Below are 20,648 nucleotides of genomic sequence, written 5' to 3'. Positions count from 1 at the left end.
TTTGTGTCTGGGAGGTGTACAATGATCTGGAAGGATCTAGCACAAAGTCTAAATAAAAGCTGAGAGGAGTCCAACTCCAACTGGCTTCAAGAAAAAGGTAGACTGATTGAAATGATTCTGGGAATCAGGACACAAGAATCAGAGCAAAGACAAAGATCTCAGTGACTGCACCCAAGAAATCAGAAGTCATCAATTCTCTCTTACCCTCGCTTTTCCCCTTCACTCCTCTTTGATGGTCTTAGCCTGGCAGCTTTCTTCCTTAAGGCTTCTACACTTAGTGAGGGAGTCCAAGCTACCTGCCCTAGGGTTTTAAATCCCAAAGGCATCACCTAGTAAGGAAAGAAGATTGTAGACATCAGAGTTCAAGGGTTTTTTTCTGAATGACCCACTTCAGATCACATGTACAGCCCCAGATCAGCCATCCTGGCAGGGACAAGGGGTCTTATGACTGGCTTTACATTGTCTTTGGCCCTGACACAGCAGTACACATGATTGTCAATTTCCTCCAGAACTACGTGACTAAAACTGGGGAGAGGCAGCCCCAAGGATAGCGACTGGCAGATGGTCTAGGCCATGGAAGTTTGTGATGACACACCAACTCCACCACCTACTCATTCAGAGGAATTATAAGGGGTAATGAAATAGACTCTCTTTGTCCTATTTCAGATGATCCTATCACTGGGCTTCTCCTCCAGGGGATTTGGGTGAGGTAATTCATGCAGAGCTGGTTCCCTCTTGTTCCCACACCCCAGTCACCAGCTCTATGCCACATATGCCTGCTCTGTCCTTTCCAGTGGATCCCTAAGCCATCCCCCTCCTCCAGGGCTCAGAATGCCCCTTCTTTGGCCTCCATTGCTGCTAGGGAGAATGCAATGCATGTACTGGGGGGCCCAGGCTACACAGGGCCTTCAGGCTTTCTGAGCTTCCTCCAGGGGTGGAGCTACAAACTATTTGCTTGAAGCTGCCATGGATAGGCAGTTTTGCAGTGGAAGTGTCCATTCTTTCCACCTGGAGGCCCTCAGTAGATGCCTCAGCTGAGACAGCAGGAGTCAGACGTTGAAATCCTTTCAGATTGACTGGTTTGAACTCCTTGTTGTATAAGGCACTCTCAAGAATCTTCTCAAGCACCCACAGTTCAAAAGCTCAGTTTTTTGCCATTCACCCTTTCTTATGGTCGAGATCGCACATCTGTACATGATTACTGGCAAAATCATAGCTGTAACACTACATACCCCTGTAACAAAGTGAGTCTCTGCTTTTTAATACACTGTGCAGGTTTTTCATAGCCTTTCTTCCTTCCAAGGAGCAAGTGTCTTTTAATTTTGTGGCTGCAGTCAAGCTCCATAATGATTTTGGAGCCCAAAGTGAAAGTGAAGTGAAAGTGAAGTTGCTCAGTCGTGTCCGACTCTTTGTGACCTCGTGCACTGTAGCCCACCAGGCTCCTCTGTCCATGGGATTCTCCAGGCAAGAATACTGGAGTGGGTTGCCATTTCCTTCTCCAGGGGAATCTTCCCGACCCAGGGATAGAACCCAGGTCTCCCGCATTGCAGGCAGACGCTTTAACCTCTGAGTCACCAGGGAAGCCCAAGAAAATAAAATCTACCACTATTTCCACGTTTCCCTCATCTATATGCCATGATGTGGTGGGACCGGATGCCATGAATGTTGAGCATATTTTTGTGAATAGTTTTCTGAATGTTGAGTTTTAAGCCAGTTTTTGCATCTCCTCTCCTCATCAAGGAGAGGAGATCTTCTTTGCTTTCTGCCATTAGGGCAGTGTCATCTTCATATCTATGGGTGTTGATATTTCTCCCAGCAATCTATATTCCAGTTTGGTAATTATGCAGTCCAGCATATTGGATGATGTCTCCTACATAGAAGTTAAAAAAACCAGAGTGAGAATGTACACCTTGTCACGCTTTTTTCCCAGTTTTAAATCTTTCACATATTCTGTGTCTGATTCTAACTGCCACATTTGACCTACATACAGACTTTTCAGGAGACAAGTAAGGTGATCTGGTACTCTTATTTCCTTAAGAATTTTCCACAGTTTGTTGTGGTCCACACAGTGAAAATCTTCAGCATAATCAGTGAAGCAGATGGAAATGTTTTCTGGGATTCCCTTGCTTTCTCTATGATTCAGTGGACGTTGGCAGTTTTATCTGTTTCCTCAAACCAGTTTGTACATCTGGAACTTCTCAGTTTATGTAGTGTTGTAACTTAGCCTGAAGGATTTTGAGCATTACTTTGCTAGCAAGTGAGATGAGCTCAGTTGCATGATAATTTGAACATTCTTTGCAATTGCCTTTCTTTTGGATTGGAATGAAAACTGATCTTTTCCAGCACTGTGGCCACTGCTGAGTTTTCCAAATTTGCTGACATATTGAATGCAGCACTTTTACAGCCTCATTCTTTAGGATTTTTAAATAGCTCAGCTGGAATTCCATCAGCTCTCCTATCATTGTTTGTAGTGATGCTTCCTAAGGCCCACTTGACTTCATACTCCAGTATATCTGGCATTACAAGAGTGACCCAAGCATCATCGCTATCCAAGTCATTATGACTGTTTTTGCACAGTTCTTCTGTGCATTCTTGCCACTTCTTCTTAATCTCATCTGCTTTTGTTAGGTCTTTGAATTTTCTGTCCTTTCTTGTGCCCATCCTTGCATGAAGTGTTTCTCTGGTAGCTCCAATTTTCCTGAAGCAACCTATACTCTTTACAATTCTATTACTTTCTGCTAATTCTTGCACTGTTCACTTATGAAGATTTTCAAATCTTTCCTTACTATTCTCTGAAATTCTGCTTTCCATTCTGAATATCTTTCCCTGTCTCCTTTGTCTTTCATTTCTCTTATTTTCTCAGCTGTTTTAAGGCCTCCTCGTGCAACCCCTTTTCCTTCTCACATTTGCTTTTCCTGAGGATGGTTTTGGTGACCACCTCCCATACAGTGTTACAAACCTCCATCCATAGATCTTCAGGCTACCAGACCTAATCCCTTGAATCTGTTACTCATCTCCACTATGAATTCATAATGTATTTAATTTAGGTCATAGCTTAATGGTCTAGTGGTTTTCCTTAATTACTTCAATTTAAGCCTAAATATTGCTTGCTTCTGCCTAACCATTGGTGCCAGAACACCATCCACCACTCCCAGCAGGTGTGGAGCAAAAACACACAAATTGAGGACTGTTACCCTGGGTTTGTGATCAGCTTTTCAAATGCTTAGTTGTGTGACCTTGATCAAGTCCCTTAACCTCAGTTTTCTCATCTGGCAAATGGGCACCATGATGATAATCCCACCTTTATATTGCATGTGTGCCTGGTAAGAACAAGTGGCCCTGAGAGGACTTTCTGAGTTCCTGACTCTGGAACAAATATGAATTACTCTGCCACCTGGGAAGAAGGAAATCTTCTGTTTAGAGGTTATGGCTGCCATCCCCAAGGCTAAATATCGATTCAAGCCAAATGACATCTATCTCTGAACCATGACACAGAACACTGACTGAGCCAATGCTTTTGTTTTCTGGGCCCCAACAAGAGCTACTGATTACTGGCTCAGACTACTCCCTTCCCAGCCTTACCAGTCAGCCTTTCCTTGTCAACACCTTCTAGCTTGAAATCACACTGCAAGGAGAGTTGTAAGGCTTTTTTTTTTTTTTTTTCAGTTTTCTACATCTCCAGCATAGCAACAAGTAGCTGTTATGGCTACTTGTCATAGCAACAACTATGGCAACCTGTACAGTCCGATCTCAGCCTGTTAAATGAAACTGTCCTCATTTGACCCCTCATGTTTAAATTACCTACAGTTGCCATAGAAACCTTCCTATGCTTGCTGTTTAACAACCAAATATGTGTCAACTTGATCTATGATCTATGTTCATCAGTAGTTTTCATTTTGTAACATCTTTGTCAGGTTTTTCTATTAGGGTGTTGGTGGCCTCATAGAATGAGTTTGGAAGTTCACCTTCCTCTGCAATTTTCTGGAAGAGTTTGAGTGGGATAGGTTTAGATCTTCTCTAAATCTTTGGTAGGAGAAGGCGGTGGCACCCTACTCCAGTACTCTTGCCTGGAAAATCCCATGGATGGAGGAGCCTGGTAGGCTGCAGTCCATGGGGTTGCGAAGAGTCAGACATGACTGAGCGACTTCACTTTCACTTTCACTTTCGTGCATTGGAGAGGGAAATGGTAACCCACTCCAGTGTTCTTGCCTGGAGAATCCCAGGGACGAGGGAAGCTGGTGGGCTGCCATCTATGGGGTCGCACAGGGTCGGACACGACTGAAGTGACTTAGCAGCAGCAGCAGCAGGTTTAGCTCTTCTCTAAATTTTGGGTAGAATTCAGCTGTGAAGCTGTCTGGTCCTGGGCTTTTGTTTGCTGGATGATTTCTGATTACAGTTTCTATATCCATGTTTGTGATATGTGTGTTACGGTTTTCTAATTCCTCCTGGTCCAGTTTTGGAAAGTTGTGCTTTTCTAAGAATTTCTCCATTTCTTCCAAGTTGTCCATTTTATTGGCATATAATTGCTGATAGTAGTCTCTTAGGATCCTTTGTATATCTATGTTGTCTGTTGTAATCTCTCCATGTTCATTTCTAATTTTATTGATTTGATTCTTCTCCCTTTTTTCCTTGATGAGTCTGGCTAATGGTTTGTCAATTTTATTTCTCCTCTCAAAGAACCAGATTTTTGCTTTGTTGATATTTCCTATGGGCTCTTTTTTTTTTTTTTTTTGCATTTATTTCTGCCAAATTTTGAAGATTTCTTTACTTCTGCTAACCCTGGGGTTCTTCATTTCTTCCTTTTCTAGTTGCTTTAGGTGTAGAGCTAGGTTATTTATTAGACTTTATGTATTTATTTAGGTGATTTATTTGAATTTTTTCCCCTGATTCTCAAAAAGCAGATGTCTTTTCACAGTTTATTGAAAAATGTAGTTATATGTTGCACTTAGTTGTTCTCCTTTAAGACAAAATAACTGTTCCTCTCCCAATTTTAATGGCATTCATCTGTTCAGAAACTGGGAGGAAGCAGGGTGGTTTCTCATACAGAATATCCCCCTATTGAGTTTAGAGCAGGAGTCCACGATACCAGCACAGTGAGTCAGGACCAGTACCAGTCCTTAGTCTATTAGAAACCAGACATCCACAGCAGGAGATGTGCTGCAGGCCAGTGAGTGAGGCTTCAGCTGTATTATATAGCTGCTCCCCAACACTCTCTCATCACCCCCAGAAGAGACAATCTAGCTTGTTTTCCTGGAACTGTTTGTAGTTACGTAACCTATGCTTAATAGAAACAAAAATAGCATAAATATTGATGGTTATTTTCCTTTCTCAGTGCTCAGAATGGTGAGTTGGTGCCCTAGCAATCTATTACAGTGACAAATTAGATGTTTTCTAATAACATTTGGACACTTTTGGCCATCATAAAATTAAATATAAAAAAACTAAGATCATGGCATCCAGCCCAAACCTTCATGGCAAATAGAAGGAGGAAAGGTGGCAGCAGTGACAGCTTTCTTCATCTGAGCCTCTAAAGACACTGTGGATGCGCCTGCAGCCATGACATCAGAAGGCTATTGCTTCTTGGCAGGAAAGCTATGAGAAACATAAACAGTGTGTTGAGAAGCAGAAGCATCACTCTGCCCAAAAAAGTGGTAGGTGTTGGCCTTTTCATTTGGATTCCTCAACTTTCTGTCCAGTCGCCATTGGTCTTTGAAGTCCCTCAGGTTTCTGGTTCTTCAAGATTCCCAAGATTATTTTGTGTGTTTATTTAACTAGTTCTGAAATCAGTCATCTCTTTAAGATCGTCTGTTGGGAAATGTATTTAGAAGCTACATGTTAGACCTCAGAATAGTCACTGTTATCAAGTTGTCATTGACTCTCAGCTTTACAGTGGTCAGAGGAAAAGTACACATTTTCCTTAAAAATTAAAATAAAAAGGAATATAATTATTTGGTACAAACTTATGCTTTCAGTTCAGGATTTAAGACAGCAGGGTTTGAATTAAATTTCTTTATGTTATGTGTGAACCTCATTTTCTAGCCACGGAAAGACTTAATGCAGAACATTAGTTTTGATTATTGTCTTGCTTTTACCTGTTAACATACATATGATTCTGTCACAATAACAGAAACAATATGAGGAACAATAAGTTGTTGAATTATTGCTCGCCTCAGCTGCGATGGTGGTGCAGATGTGTGGCAGCTGCAACAGCAGTGCGGAAGCACGGTGGAGAGGAACTACCCCACGTTCAAATCAGGCGTGGCAGCCCAGAGGAGCTACCTTACTTCCAAGGTAAGGAGCAGCGGCTGCACTTTGCTGGAGCAGCCGTGAAGAGATAACCCACATCCAAGGTAAGAGAAACCCAAGTAAGATCGTAGGAACTGAGAGGCAGCATCTGAGGGCAGACAGACTGAAACCACAATCACAAACAACTAGCCAACCTATCACACGGATCACAGCCTTGTCTAACTCAAGGAAGCTAAGCCATGCCATGTGGGGCCACCCAAGATGGATGGGTCATGGTGGAGAGGTCTGACAAAATGTGGTCCACTGGAAAAGGCAATGGCAAACCACTTCAATATTCTTACTTTGAGAACTCCATGAACAGAATGATAAGGCAAAAAGATAGGGTGCTGAAAGATAAACTCCCCAGGTCTGTATGTGCCCAATATGCTACTGGAGAACAGTGGAAAAATAACTCAAGAAAGAATGACGGGATGGAGCCAAAGCAAAGACAACCCCCAATTGTGGATGGGACTGGTGATAGAAGCAAGATTCGATGTTGTAGAGAGCAATATTGCATAGGAATTTGGATTGTTAGGCCCGTGAATCAAGGCAAATTTGAAGTGGTCAAACAGATGAAAAGAGTGAAAATAGACATTCTAGGAATCAGCAAACTAAGATGGACTGGAGTAGGTGAATTTAACTCAGATGACCAAATGTCAACTATGGTGGGCAGGAATCCCTTTGAAGAAATGGACTAGACATCACAGTCAATGAAAGAGTCTGAAATGCAGTACTTGGATGCAATCTCAATAATGACAGCATGATCTCTGTTCATTTCCAAGGCAAACCATCCAATATCTCAGTAATCAAAGTCTATGTCCCAATCAGTAACGCTAAAGTTGAACAATTCTATGAAGATCTACAAGACCTTCTAGAACAAACACCCCCAAAAAGATGTCCTTTTCATTATAGGGGACAGGAATGCAAAAGTAGGAAGTCAAGAAACACAAGGAGTAGCACGCAAATTTGGTCTTGGAGTACAGAATGAAGCAGGACAAAGGCTAATAAAGTTCTGCCAAGAGAACGCACTGGTCATAGCAAACACCCTCTTGCAACAACACAAGAGAAGACTCTATACATGGGCATCACCAGATGGTCTACACCAAAATTAGATTGATTATATTCTTTTCAGCCAAAGATGGAGAAGCTCTATAAAGTCAGTGAAAGCAAGACTAGGAGTTGATGGTGACTCAGATAATGAGCTCCTTTTGCCAAAATCAGACTGAAATTGAAGAAAGTGGAGAAAAGAACTAGACCATTCAGGTATGACCTAAATCAAATCCCTTAGGACTATTCAGTGGAAGTGAGAAGTAGATTTAAGGGACTAGATCTAATAGAGTGCCTGATGAACTATGGATGGAGGTTCATGATGTTGTACAGGAGACAGGAATCAAGACCATCCCAAAGAAAAAGAAATGCAAAAAGCCAAATGGCTGTCTGAGAAGGGCTTATAGATAACTGTGAAAATAAGGGAAGCAAAAAAACAAAGGAGAAAAGCAAACATATAGCCATTTGAATGGAGAGTTCCAAAGAATAGCAAGGAGAGATAAGAAAGCATTCCTCAGCGATCAGTACAAAGAAATAGAGGAAAACAATAGAATAGGAAAGACTAGAGTTATCTTCAAGAAAATTAGAGATACCAAAGGAATATTTCATGCAAAGATAAGCTCAATAAAGGACAGAAATGGTATGGACCTAACAGAAGCAGAAGATATTAAGAAGAGGTGGCAAGAATACACACAAGAACAGTACAAAAAAGATCTTTACGACATAGATAATCATGATGGTGTAATCACTCACCTAGAGCCAGACATCCTGGAATGTGAAGTCTAATGGGCCTTAGGAAGCATCACTATGAACAAAGTTAGTGGACGTGATGGAATTCCAGTTGAGCTATTTCAAATCCGGAAAGATGATGCTGCAAAAGTGCTACATTCAATATGCCAGCAAATTTGGAAAACTCAGCAGTGGCCACAGGACTGGAAAAGTTCAGTTTTCATTGCAATCCCAAAGAAAGGCAGTGCCAAAGAATGCTCAAACTACAGCAAAACTGCACTCATCTCCCAAGCTAGTAAAGTAATGCTTAAAATTCTCCAAGCCAAATTCTTCAGCAATGCATGAACCATGAATTTCCAGATGATCAAGATGGTTTTACAAAAGGCAGAGGAACCAGAGATCATATTGCCAACATCTGATGGATTATCGAAACAGCAAGAGAATTCCAGAAAAACATCTACTTCTGCTTTACTGACTATGCAAAAGCTTTTTACTCTGTGGACCACAATAAAATATGGAAAATTATGAAAGAGATGGGAATACCAGGCCACCTGACCTGCGTCTTGAGAAACCGATATGCAGGTCAGGAATCAACAGTTAGAACTGGACATGGAACAACAGACAGCTTCCAAATAGGAAAGGAGTACATCAAGGCTGTATATTGTCACTCTGCTTATTTGACTTATATGCAGATTACATTATGAAAACGCTGGGCTGGAGGAAACAAGGATGGAATCAAGATTGCTGGGAGAAATATCAATAACCTCAGATATGCAAATGACATCACCCTTATGGCAGAAAGTGAAGAAGAATGAAAGAACATCTTGATGAAGGTGAAAGAGGAGAGTGAAAATGGTGGCTTAAAGCTCAACATTTAGAAAACTAAGATCATGGCATCTGGTCCCATCACTTCATGGGAAATAGATGGGGAAACAGTGGGGACAGTGATTGACTTCATTCTTCTGGGCTCCAAAATCACTGCAGATGTTGAGTGCAGCCATGAAATTAAAACACACTTACACCTTGGAAAGAAAGTTGTGACCAACCTAGACAGCATATTGAAAAGCAGAAACATTACTGTGTCAGCAAAGGTCTGTGTAATCAAGGCTATGGTTTTTCCAGTAGTCATGTATGGATGTCAGAGTTGAACTATAAAGAAAGCTGAGCCCCGAAGAACTGATGCTTTTGAACTATTGTGTTGGAGAAGACTCTCGAGTGTCCCTCGGACTAAAAGGAGATCCAACCAGTCAATCCTAAAGGAAATCAGTCCTGAGTGTTCACTGGAAGGACTGATGCTGAAGCTGAAACTCCAATACTTTGGCCACCTGATGCGAAGAGCTGACTCATTGGAAAAGATTCATATGTTGGAAAAGATTGATGGCAGGAAGAGAAGGGGATGACAAAGGATGAGATGGTTGGATGGCATCACAAACTCAATGAACGTGAGTATGTGTGGACTTCAGGAGTTGGTGATGAACAGGGAGGCCTTGTGTGCTGCTGTTCATGGACTCACAAAGAGTTAGACATGACTGAGCAACTGAACTGAACTGAAGTTGTTGAACATAGTTTCAGATTTCTTTCCTTATTTCTTTTGGTTTTCATTGGTTTTGTTTTTGATGGGCAGTATTTTTGTTTTTCCTTAGAAGATATTCCACTCTGAATGTAGAGTCATAAGTCTGAATTTTAAAGCCACTTAAGCAATGTGTTGTTATAGGTAGCTAGTCAAAAACTTGATGCAATTAGATTTGTCTTTGTTCTCAATTTGTTCAGTTCAGTTCAGTCCTTCAGTTGTGTCCGTCTCTTTGCAATTCCATCGACTGCAGCATGCCAGGCTTCCCTATCCATCACCAACTCCCAGAGCTTGCTCAAGCTCATGTCCATCGACTTGGTGATGCCATCCAACTATCTAATCCTCTGTCTTCCACTTCTCCTCCTGCCTTCAATTTTTCCTAATATCAGGGTCTTTTCCAGTGAGTCAGCATGTTTAGTATGCATATATCTCTTTGTAAATCAACAAACATGAATCAAATTCCTCTCTGTCCCCACTGCACTCCCAACTCTAGGCCAGAAATAAAAACCTGCATAGACTGAAAGCTGATTCCAGCACATCGCTGTGGAGATTTCATTCCCACTGTTTTTTCAAGAAAAAAAAAAAAGAAGAAGAAGTTGCTAACATTAAAATCAGTAGATTGTACATAAATATCCAAACTTCTGATTCTCTTGAAAGCATGGCCAACTGGCCTGCTTTCCAGCATGGGTGAAGTGGAGGTAAGGCTGCTCCCAGTGGTAAGGCCTGTGCTGCCCAGAGTCCAACATGGCCACCTAGTCTTAGTATCATATTGACTGCCTCCTTGGAACATGAGTCTAGTGAGAACTAGACTGCTAGCTCTCTTAAGCTAAAGACTACTTTTGTCTTGATCAACTTTGACTTTGAAACCTTTAACCCAGTACCTAGCACACAGTTCTTCCTTGTACAGTTGTTGAATGATATAAAATATCTTATAGATCCTTATGACATTTCTTCCAATACTGAAACCATACAATTGACATACTGCCCTGCCCTAAATCTTTGATGCAGACTGGCATCATAGGTGCCCCTGATGTCTGCCATTAGATCTACTAACTAAAGCCAGTTGTATGTCCCTGAGCTGTCCCTGAAGTCTTCACTTTGCCATTGGACAATTTATCCTCCTAGCAATCTCCTCTTCAATGAAGACAGCAATGCATATCTCATGAAGTGGCTAGGAAGATGATATGAAACCATGGGTGTCGAGCATGGCCTCTAGTATTCATTTTCATGATATTCTTAGTTTTTCTCCAAGTAATCAAGGTTCTCCATCTTTGTAGATGTCCATACAGATCAGTTTGATTTTCCAGCCAAGCTTCAAGGAAGAGATTGCGCTTCAATTCTCTCTAGTCTGAGAAGCTTCAAAGGCTACTCATCAAAGACATTGATGAAGGTAAAGATTTTATCAAGAGCTTTGTGTTTTTTTCAGATCTTTTAGTGGCCTAAAGGGGAAAACTAAGGTAGGTCAGAGCATATATAACTAAGGACTACTGGTCACCACTACATGCTAAGAACCCAAACTTCCCTGAGTACTTGGAGCCAGGAAAGAAGCATGAAGTGGCTTGTGCTCCTTGGGCTGGTGGCCTTCTCAGAGTGCATAGTCAAGTAAGTATGGGGACAGTAAGCCACATCATATTCCTTTCTCTGATTTTTCTTTTCATCTGCTTATTCTTCCACCCATCAGGTTTAGAAGGGAATGGAATATCTCCCTAAGAATATTAAAGTCCAACTCTTTCTTTTTGATAAGTAACTTTCTATAGGAACTGTGGGTCCCAAGATCTTGATGTAGATTTGCATGGTTGCACAACTCTTGGGTTCCAGTCTTTTCATGACCTGTTGAAAATGCAACTCCTTGCAACTGTTCAGTGCTCAGTCTATGCAGATGTCGGTGTGGCCCTGTGGAATAGCACTTTTCTACATTTTATTCAACATGTCCTCTTTTTTCCCTGTCTACTTCAGTGTGTATATGTCTATGTCTGCATCTCTATATCACTGTCATTTATCTCTCCCTCTCTTTGGAAGTCACTGGGAGTGTATTTCTCTCTATGTTGTTGTCTTTTAATTTCTCATTTGACTCATCCTTCCTTCCCAAGCCTCTGAATTTCCCTTACTTGTTCCCTATAACTTGGATTCTTCTTTCAACTCTCTCTTCTCTTTCAACTTGGGGAAAGATACATTGTTTCATATACACTGTTTTTTATCTGACAAACACTGTGACCACAGCCAACTCAGAAACCTCTTGCATTTCAAACTGCTCCCTTTTAAAAGAAGATGAGTCCCCCTTCTACCTCCTTCCTTGAGGTTCTATGAGACGGATAGAGTGGGATGGCAACAGCAATGCTAATGGCTGCCATTTTTGAAACTTTATATTTATCAAGTACCTTATATCCGTCACTTTGCTTATCCCCAAGATATTCTATTTGTGGGTTTGTATTGTTACATTCCGCCATTTTACCGAAGGACAGACTGAGATACCACATGGTCATATAGGTTACCTAAGATTGCAGAACAGAATCTGTATTCAAATCTATGTCCTTGCCATGGTATATACATAAAATTCTGATAATAAAGTGTCTCATAAAAATGTTTGGAAAGTATACATGGCCATTACAATGATAGTTATACCTTAACACTGAAGCTTGTTGTAACATCTTCTTTGTTTTCTTTGTCAAATGCTCGGTGAAAGAATACCTCTAAGGAGAGTGAAGACTGTGAGAAAAACCCTCAGTGAAAAAAACATGCTGAACAATTTCCTGAAGGAGCATGCTTACAGACTGTCCCAGATTTCCTTTCATGGCTCAAATTTAACTATTCACCCCTTGAGAAACATCATGGATGTGAGTATTTTGGGAGGATAGTTCTCCACAGCTCCCCCAGTGCTCTAGCCTAGCACCGGGACTCATCTGGAGATGTCAGGTGGGATGTTGGGTTTGGGGTTCCTGCAGGAGGTAGAGACACTGGAAAACAGGGACCCCACTCAGAGGAGAAGGACTCTTATCCTTAATTGTTGGTCTTTGTGACTGGGCCCAGCTATTACCAGGTGGCAGGTAAATATCCATTTCTGCATCAAAGATGTGTCATTAGTTTGAGGGCGATGGTTCCTTCTAAACTAAGTGAGCCACTCAGTTACAGATGAAGAGTGAACCATCACTTTCAAAAGGTAGAACCAACTGCAAAGCAATTGCGAATCCTGAGGCAGAGGAATTCAGTTTCCACAGATGCAAGAACTACAGCAGTAAAAATTTATTGAACCTGTATTGTGTTTAAGGCTATAAGAATCTAACACTGGGGTTACTGTTTTTAGATTAGCCAAAGGGCTTAGTTTGTCTTCAAGAATGCCCATGCCAGCCTAAGAGATAGGCAAAGAGTAAATACATGTCAAGTGAAAGGGTCACCTGTGTGGTGTTGATTGGATGTGGTCTGAGTTTAGAGGGAGTGGCTGGAGTTGATCAAGAAGGACCTCCGGGAGAAGGGGGTGCTAAGGCTGGGTTTGAAGAGACTACAGAGCTTCTCAAACGAAGGCACCAGGACTTCCCTGGGTGTCTAGCATTCCTGGAGGTGCAGTGGTTATGCCTCTGGGCTTCCCATGCAGGAGGTACCACTTCAATGCCTGGTCATAGAGTCAATATCCTGCATAAAATGTAGCACAGGAAAAATATATCAAATGCAGACTCCTCTGTGACCAAAGTCTTTGAGCTGCACAGTGGCTAGAAAGTGGTCTCAAGAGATATGTGATACCCAGAAGGAGGTATCAGTGTGGGAACAGAGGGTAGCCAGTTCTGCACTAACCCACTCCCTTCTTTTCCCTGTAGAAGCTCTATGTGGGTAACATCACCATTGGAACACCCCCTCAAGAATTCCAGGTTATCTTTGACACAGGCTCATCTGACTTGTGGGTGTCCTCCGTCTTTTGCATCAGCCCAACCTGTTGTGAGTAGACATCCTGTTCCCGGACCATCTTTCACTTGCCCTGTGGCCCTGTTTCCACTCTTGGCACCTGATGACGCTCATCCCTTGTGTCTGCAGCTACACACATTAGGTTCAGACATCGTCAGTCTTCCACCTTCCGGCTTGCCAATAAGACGTTCGGGATCATGTATGGATCTGGGAGAATGAAAGGAGTTGTTGTTCATGACACAGTTCGGGTAATGGTGTAACAAATGCTGAGTCAGGACTGGCTATGGAGTGACCACTGCTTGCAAAACAGATGCAGGACCATCTGGCAGGACCCTCCCTAGCCTATCTCATATAGATATTGGCCATCTTATCCACAGGAACATGCCCCTGGGTAGGCAGTGCTTGTGGTTACACCTGAGCAAACAGATTAGCTAACCCAGAGAGTGGCTTGAGGTGTGGACTTGCAGCTCCTCTGTCCATGAGCAGTTCAAGGTTCATTTTGCTGGGTGTGCGAAGAGATGATAAAAGCACCCACTCTCATCTTCACAGACTGTTCCAGGCACTTTCAGGTGATAACTGGTTTAATTATGCAACAACCCTACACAGCAGTTACTCTGATTAACTGATGGCATATGAGAAACTGAGGTGCAGACAGCAAGGACCTTGCTGAGGGCACACATGTGGTAAAAGGTGGAGTTAGGCTGGTTTTTCAAGACTGCAGTTGCTGTAAGACATTTGGGGACAGAATAAAACTGATCTGGGGACCCTGGGGGCAGACGAGGGCTTCAGGTATCCAGAATGGGAAACTGGAGGCCTGAGAATTCAAGGAGTCTGATAAATGAGTTCTCACTCTAGACGACCATTAAGAGTCTAATAAAGCTATGTCCTGCCTCCCCCAAAGTACTTGAGTAGCTCCCCCCCTCTCTCTTTCTCTATCATACACACTCACGGAAATACACACATATCCCCAAAAGGGAACTTACCAGGCAGTAATTTCATAGAACCCTACAAGCAAGATTGAGTTTTCGGCTTCTGTCTTCCTGGACAGATGCAGAATTCCCAGTACATTACAGAGAATGCAGTCCATTCCTGTCATTAGGTCATAGTGATGCCAAAGAGAAGGCTATCTTGCTCTCGATTGTTTTGTCCATAAGGAGGCACCAATGGGACCTGGCCTGACTCTTGGTTGCCCCACCTGTACAGAAGCCATGAGGCCAATTTGACTCACTCAAGTGGTGTTTTTCAGAGGGGCAGATGTTTTAAAATTCACAGCTTCTTTCAAATGGAACCCAGATTCCCCTCCCAGCTTGGTCTAACCACCTATGGGCCACCGAAGACAGAGCCCAGCCTCAATTCTTTTCCAAGGATCTTATGGCAATGCACCCCATCCCAGTCCTAGCCCCATTTCACATATCTGTAGTGGGAATACTCTTCTCTCCCACAGATTGGGGACCTTGTAAGCACTGACCAGCCGTTCGGTCTAAGTGTGACGGAATATGGGTTTGAGGGTATACCTTTTGATGGCGTCTTGGGCTTGAACTACCCCAAACTATCCTTCTCTGGAGCCATTCCCATCTTTGACAACCTGAAGAATCAAGGTGCCATTTCTGAGCCTGTTTTTGCCTTCTACTTGAGCAAGTAAGTCTGAGATGGACAATCCCTTTCTCCAAATTAGCTGTAAGATGCTTTCAGTTGCATGAAAATTATAGGACACTTGATAAAAAAGTATTCTGTGAGATAATCTAACCCAGGATAACTATGGCCCCAGGGCCCTTCCTGGCTTCACCACTGGCTTTTATAAATAACTTTTTCTTAGAACACAACCCTACTCTTGAGCTCAAGACCAGTAACTTGGTCTTGGTGTGGTGGGGGAGGGGCGGTGAGTGAGGAGGAAGACTAATGGAAGGTAACAGGAATCAAGTTGAAGGAAAACGCATTAGGATTTGCTTATGAATTTGATAAGGAAGGAGGGAGAAGGATGGTGGATATCTTTCCTTCCTCATTAGCATTTCACTGGGAGCCCAGGACCAGCTACCCAATTTGTAGGAGCCAGTGAAAAATGAAAGTGTAGGACACAAAATTGTGGGACCCCTTGTTCAAGAAATATTAAACATTTCAAGACAGGGAGAACAGAAGTGGGGTCCCTTCTAGTGTGGAGCCCTTTGGCTAGTAGAGGTCACAGGCCATGGGAGGCAACTCTGAGTGACCTGAACCCACACCAATAGAATTCCCAGGCCTTGATTTTCCTAAAAAATGACAAGGTGGACAAGGAGAAAGCCAAACACTTCAGCACCCTGTCCTCTGAGTGTTTCTGAGCACTTAGGTCGCTGGAGGTCCAGAGCTTCTTCAGAAGACATAGTGGGTGGAGCCCAGCCAAGTGATTAGCTTCTAACCTCCTCTGTGCCACTCATTAGCCAGTTAGGGACCTCAGTCTGGATCTCAATTGCCCCTAGACTCTATTTCTGCATCTGTACATGGGGACCTTATTAGGACCTTCATGGGTAGAGAAGTACAGCTCTCAGACAGTGCTGTTATTAATGTCCTCCGAGGAGCACCCCCTCTCTTCTCTCTACAGAGACAAGTGGGAGGGCAGTGTGGTGATGTTTGGTGGGGTGGACCACCGCTACTACAAGGGAGAGCTCAACTGGGTACCATTGATCCAAGCTGGTGACTGGAGTGTACACATGGACCGGTAAGCCTGTCCCTCTGAGGATCAGTCCAAGTGATACTCCTGCTACTGTACATGGACACAGGCAGACACACACAAATGCATTCTAGACACATAGTCACACAGATATATACACCACCCACAACGACACAGACAGACACACAGACACATGGAAATACTCAAGCAGACACATATAAACCTACACAGAGACACATAAAAACATGCATAGCTAGTCAGAGACACACAAGCACACACAGAGATACATGCAAACACACATACAAACAAACACACAAGCACATGGATACACAAACAACCCATGGGTTCATAATCCCCATGCTTTCTGAGCCAGGCTCAGACCAGGGAACTAAAAGGCACCAGAGAGGTCTGGGCTGCTGGTAGAGGGCTGCACCCACCGCCTTTTGAGGTAGGAAGCATGGTTAGAGGACTTTACAGATAGTGAACAGAGAATCAGGGAGAATTTCACCAGCCTGAACAGAGTTATGATAAGAAGACCAACAATTGAGGGCTACCTAGGACATACAGATAAATGTCTGTTTAGAAACAGGGAAGCCCTGAACAAATGGGGAAAACTGGTCTCCTTAGGGAGCAGCTACCCCGAAGTGGAGAGAGGTTGGCTCCAGTCTAAAGCCATGAAAGCAACTAATAAAAAAGACACCCCATGTTCATGGGCATACAGTGGGACAGGGGCTATAACAGAGAATCAGGAAGGTGGGATCCAGGAGTGACCTGAGGACAAGAGGCATAATTGATAGGGTTCTGTGTGATACCCTCAGACAAAAGCTGACCTCTTTGGGGGGGTTTCCATGTGCTAGTCATGTATTTCCTGACCAGGGTCTCAGGGTCTGAACTGGTTGTAGGAGTAGTGCTGGAAGACACCCTCTCCCAGAGAAGCCCCGCTCTCCCACCGCTATGAGAATCTGCTGCCCCGGTGAATCTCCATCTTTACTCTGTGTATGACTCATATTTGTTCCCCACTAGATACAGGTCTCTGGATGTTTTTCATTGTTTTCTCAGTCTTCATTCACTCACTGAACAGACAAACATTGGGCATCCACTCTGTGTCAGGCACTTTAGCGAGGCAAGGAGAATAAAACTCGCCCTCACATCTAAGAAGGCAGATGTATATGAAGTGACTCGCCCACATAGTGAATTGTCACTTTGGTACATGCTAGACATGAGGAGGAGAAGGCAATGGCCACCAACTCCAGTACTCTCGCTTGGAAAATCCCAGGGACGGCAGAGCCTGGTGGGCTGCCTTCTATGGGGTCACATAGAGTTGGACACGAGTGAAGTGAGTTAGCAGCAGCAGCAGCAGCAGACATGAGGAAGGGTCTACAGAGAGTGACCAAGACAGGAGACTGATAAACACGAGGGGAAAGTCTTCCTGAAAACAATACAATTAAGGTGGTATCTGGAAAATGGGAGGAAATTTGCTAGTCAAAGGGAGAGGAGTCTTCTTAGAAAGAAGACCATTCTGTGTCAAGGTGCAAAAGAGCCTGGTGTATTCAAATACTGCATTCGAGGATGTCAAGAAATGTGCTGTGTCTAGAGCAAATGAAAGAGGGCAAGAGATGAAGGGCTGTTTAGGAGACAGTCAGGAAGGGGGCAGCTCTGGGGAGACTCAGAGTGACCTTGATGCCCACTTTCTTCCATCGTCTCTCAGCATCTCCATGAAAAGAAAGGTTATTGCTTGCTCTGGTGGCTGCGAGGCTGTTGTGGACACCGGGACATCACTGATCGAAGGTCCAAGAAGACTGGTCAATAACATACAGAAGCTCATTGGTGCCATGCCACAGGGTTTCGAGGTAAAGGGTCATGCCCCAGGGTCACTCTCAGGTTCCACACACCACAAAGGTCTCCAGGGCCAACCTCTCACCCTCTCTCTCTAATAGGACTACGTTTCATGTTTTGCGGTCAATACTCTGCCCTCTATCATCTTCACCATCAATGGCATCAACTACCCAGTGCCAGCTCGAGACTACATCCTCAAGGTGAGGGGACAATACTCAGGGTTGTTTCTCAAACTGGAGCTTGCAGAAACCCCTGGGCTGCTGCTGGGAGGAGGGTGGAGTCTGCAGGCCATGTCACACCATTTCAGATGCTGCTGAGCCCTGTGACTGGGCCAGTGCCTGCCAGAAAACCAACCACTTGAGATTAAAGGACAGTCTGGGAAACTGATCTTCTTGAAATAAATGTGGAGACGCCACACCATGCTGGCACGGTGGGAGTCACAAGGAGAGGGGAACACTAAGGTCCTCAGTCCTCAAAGAGCTTCAGTTCAATCTGAGCCCTAAGGTGCATGAACATGGAAGTCAGCTCTAGCAGTCCCTGAAATAGGCCATGTTACAAACAGAATCGCTGGGAACAGTCCCAGACTGGTATTCTAGCACAAGTTAACAGTCTCCCTTCCCTTTTCAACGTTTTCCTGGTTTGGATGTTAAATTACATGGTCACCCTAGTTCTCAGCTGCCATTTCCCCTTGCTCTGGCCAGGTGCCTCCTTTGGGAGTTGGGATACCCGACCCCTCTGTGGGGAGGCTGGATGCTAAGGTGAATAAAGGGCGCACAGTGACTGCTCAGCCCCGGCACTGGGTGGAGGCTTCATGTCAGCTTCCTATGGGAGTTCAGAGCAGGCTAATGGGCTCAAAGAAGGCTTTGAGGAAGAGAGGGAATTGCAGGAATTCTAAAACCACAAACACATTCAGCCATATGGAGGGTTGCTTGGTTCTAGGCAAAACTGCACAGGATTCCATGCAAATGGAATCTCAAGGTGGTCTGCACTGGGGCACTGGGGCACTGGGGACTTACTAGGTGTGATGAGGGCTATGGACTGACCAGTGGGGATGGGGAACCTGAGTAAGTTACCCAGACAAGCCGAGAGTGGCCGAAGAGGGTGAGTGTGGCCTGAAGGAGGCTTCCCAGAGTTACTTAATTAAGTCTTCAAGAACGTGTTGTGGGCACTGCTATATTTAAGATGGATAACCAACAACAGAATGCTGTGTAGTACACGGAACTCCACTCAGTTATATTACAGCCTGGATGGGAGGGGGATCTTTGGGACCAGGATACATGGATACATATGGTTGAGTCCCTTTACTGTCCACCTGAAACTCAGAATATTGTTAATCAGCTATACTCCAATACAAAATGAAGTTGTTTTTAATAAAGTACAGATTGTGGGGATGCAGGAGGAGAACCAGCATTCTCTGCAGAGAAAACAAGGAGCAGGAGACAGAAGAAAGGAAACAGGGAGTGAGGGGAACTATGAACACACTTGTTCTTTTTAAATAATTATATTGAAGTGTGGCTAATCTTCAGTGTGGTGTTAAGTTCTGCTGCACAGCAATGTGACTCAGTTATGCTTTCTTATTCTTTTTCATGTGTTTTATCAGTGGATACTGAATATAGTTCCTTACACTCTACAGAAGGACTTTGTGTTTTTCATTCCTCTGTTTCCCCAACTCCCAGTCCTCTGCTCACCACACCCTTCCACCTGGCAACCTCATGTCTTGGTCCTCTTTGGTTTTGGATGAACTCTCATATGCCCTGCTGTTGAGAAAACCCCTTGATACTTACCAAAAGTGGGAAATAAACAAAGAATTGTGCTAGGTCGGGATATTGGGGGGAGTCACCAGTAAGGGCTCATGCTGACTGGTGTGTGTCTCTGACTCCCCCAGGATTCTAGAGGCCACTGCTATACCGCCTTTAAAGAAAACAGAGTGAGTCCATCTAGAGAGACCTGGATCCTGGGTGACGTCTTCCTGAGGCGGTATTTCTCAGTCTTTGATCGAGGAAATGATAGGATTGGCCTGGCACGGGCAGTGTAAATGCTGGGAGTGGTTCAGGAATCAGTAAAGCTGCTCCTAACACAAACTCACTCACAGTTAGGGTACTGCTGCCCAGGATGCTGATGAACTGTATTTGGTGGTCTGCACACCCTATTCTCAGGAAAGAATAAAGGGTTTCACTCTTAATGGTGCTGAAACAAATCGGTGCCTCTGTTTGTGTCTCGGAGTGCAGTATCTAGAACCAAGTCTGAATCAAAATGGAGAGGAGCCCAACTGCAACTGGCTTCAAGAGATTCATTGAAATGATTCTGGGAAACCAGGACACAAGAATCAGAGCAAAGACAAAGACCTCAGTGACTGCACCCAAGAAATCAGAAGTCATCAATCCTCTCTTACCCTCGCTCTTTCCCTTCACTCTTTTTCGATGGTCTTAGCCTGACAACTTTCCTCCTTCAGGCTTCTACACCTAGTGAGGGAGTCCAAGCTACCTGCCTTAGGGTTTTAAATCCCAAAGGCATCACCTAGTAAGGAAAGAAGATTGCATACATCACAGTTTAAGGGTATTCTCTGAATGACCCACCTCAGTTCACATGTACAGCCCAGATCAGCCATCCTGGCAGGGACAAGGTATCTTATGACTGGCTTTA

General features: G+C 43.8%; 1 protein-coding gene across 1 annotated transcript; it reads left to right on the top strand.

Moving 5' to 3' along the window:
• Positions 1 to 11,180: 11,180 nt before the first annotated feature.
• On the top strand, positions 11,181 to 20,040 carry LOC138427322 (pregnancy-associated glycoprotein 1-like). The gene is made up of 9 exons (XM_069566673.2): positions 11,181 to 11,233; positions 12,315 to 12,465; positions 13,441 to 13,558; positions 13,655 to 13,773; positions 14,970 to 15,163; positions 16,101 to 16,217; positions 17,878 to 18,019; positions 18,107 to 18,205; positions 19,891 to 20,040. The coding sequence occupies exons 1-9, from the start codon at positions 11,181 to 11,183 to the stop codon at positions 20,038 to 20,040; spliced, it is 1,143 nt and encodes a 380-aa protein (XP_069422774.2).
• Positions 20,041 to 20,648: the final 608 nt, after the last annotated feature.

The sequence above is a fragment of the Ovis canadensis genome, chromosome 21 (genome assembly GCF_042477335.2).
Source record: "Ovis canadensis isolate MfBH-ARS-UI-01 breed Bighorn chromosome 21, ARS-UI_OviCan_v2, whole genome shotgun sequence".
NCBI classification, from domain to species: Eukaryota; Metazoa; Chordata; class Mammalia; order Artiodactyla; family Bovidae; genus Ovis; species Ovis canadensis.
The sequence above is the reverse complement of the archived record's forward strand: the minus strand, read 5'-3'. Positions and strand labels throughout refer to the sequence as shown.

Bases quoted from the DNA above. Each gene is read 5' to 3' on its own strand.
- LOC138427322 (XM_069566673.2), top strand. From the start codon at position 11,181: ATGAAGTGGCTTGTGCTCCTTGGGCTGGTGGCCTTCTCAGAGTGCATA. The intron at 13,559-13,654 runs GTGAGTAGACAT...TTGTGTCTGCAG, and splicing joins TTGCATCAGCCCAACCTGTT to CTACACACATTAGGTTCAGA. The intron at 16,218-17,877 runs GTAAGCCTGTCC...ATCGTCTCTCAG, and splicing joins TGGAGTGTACACATGGACCG to CATCTCCATGAAAAGAAAGG.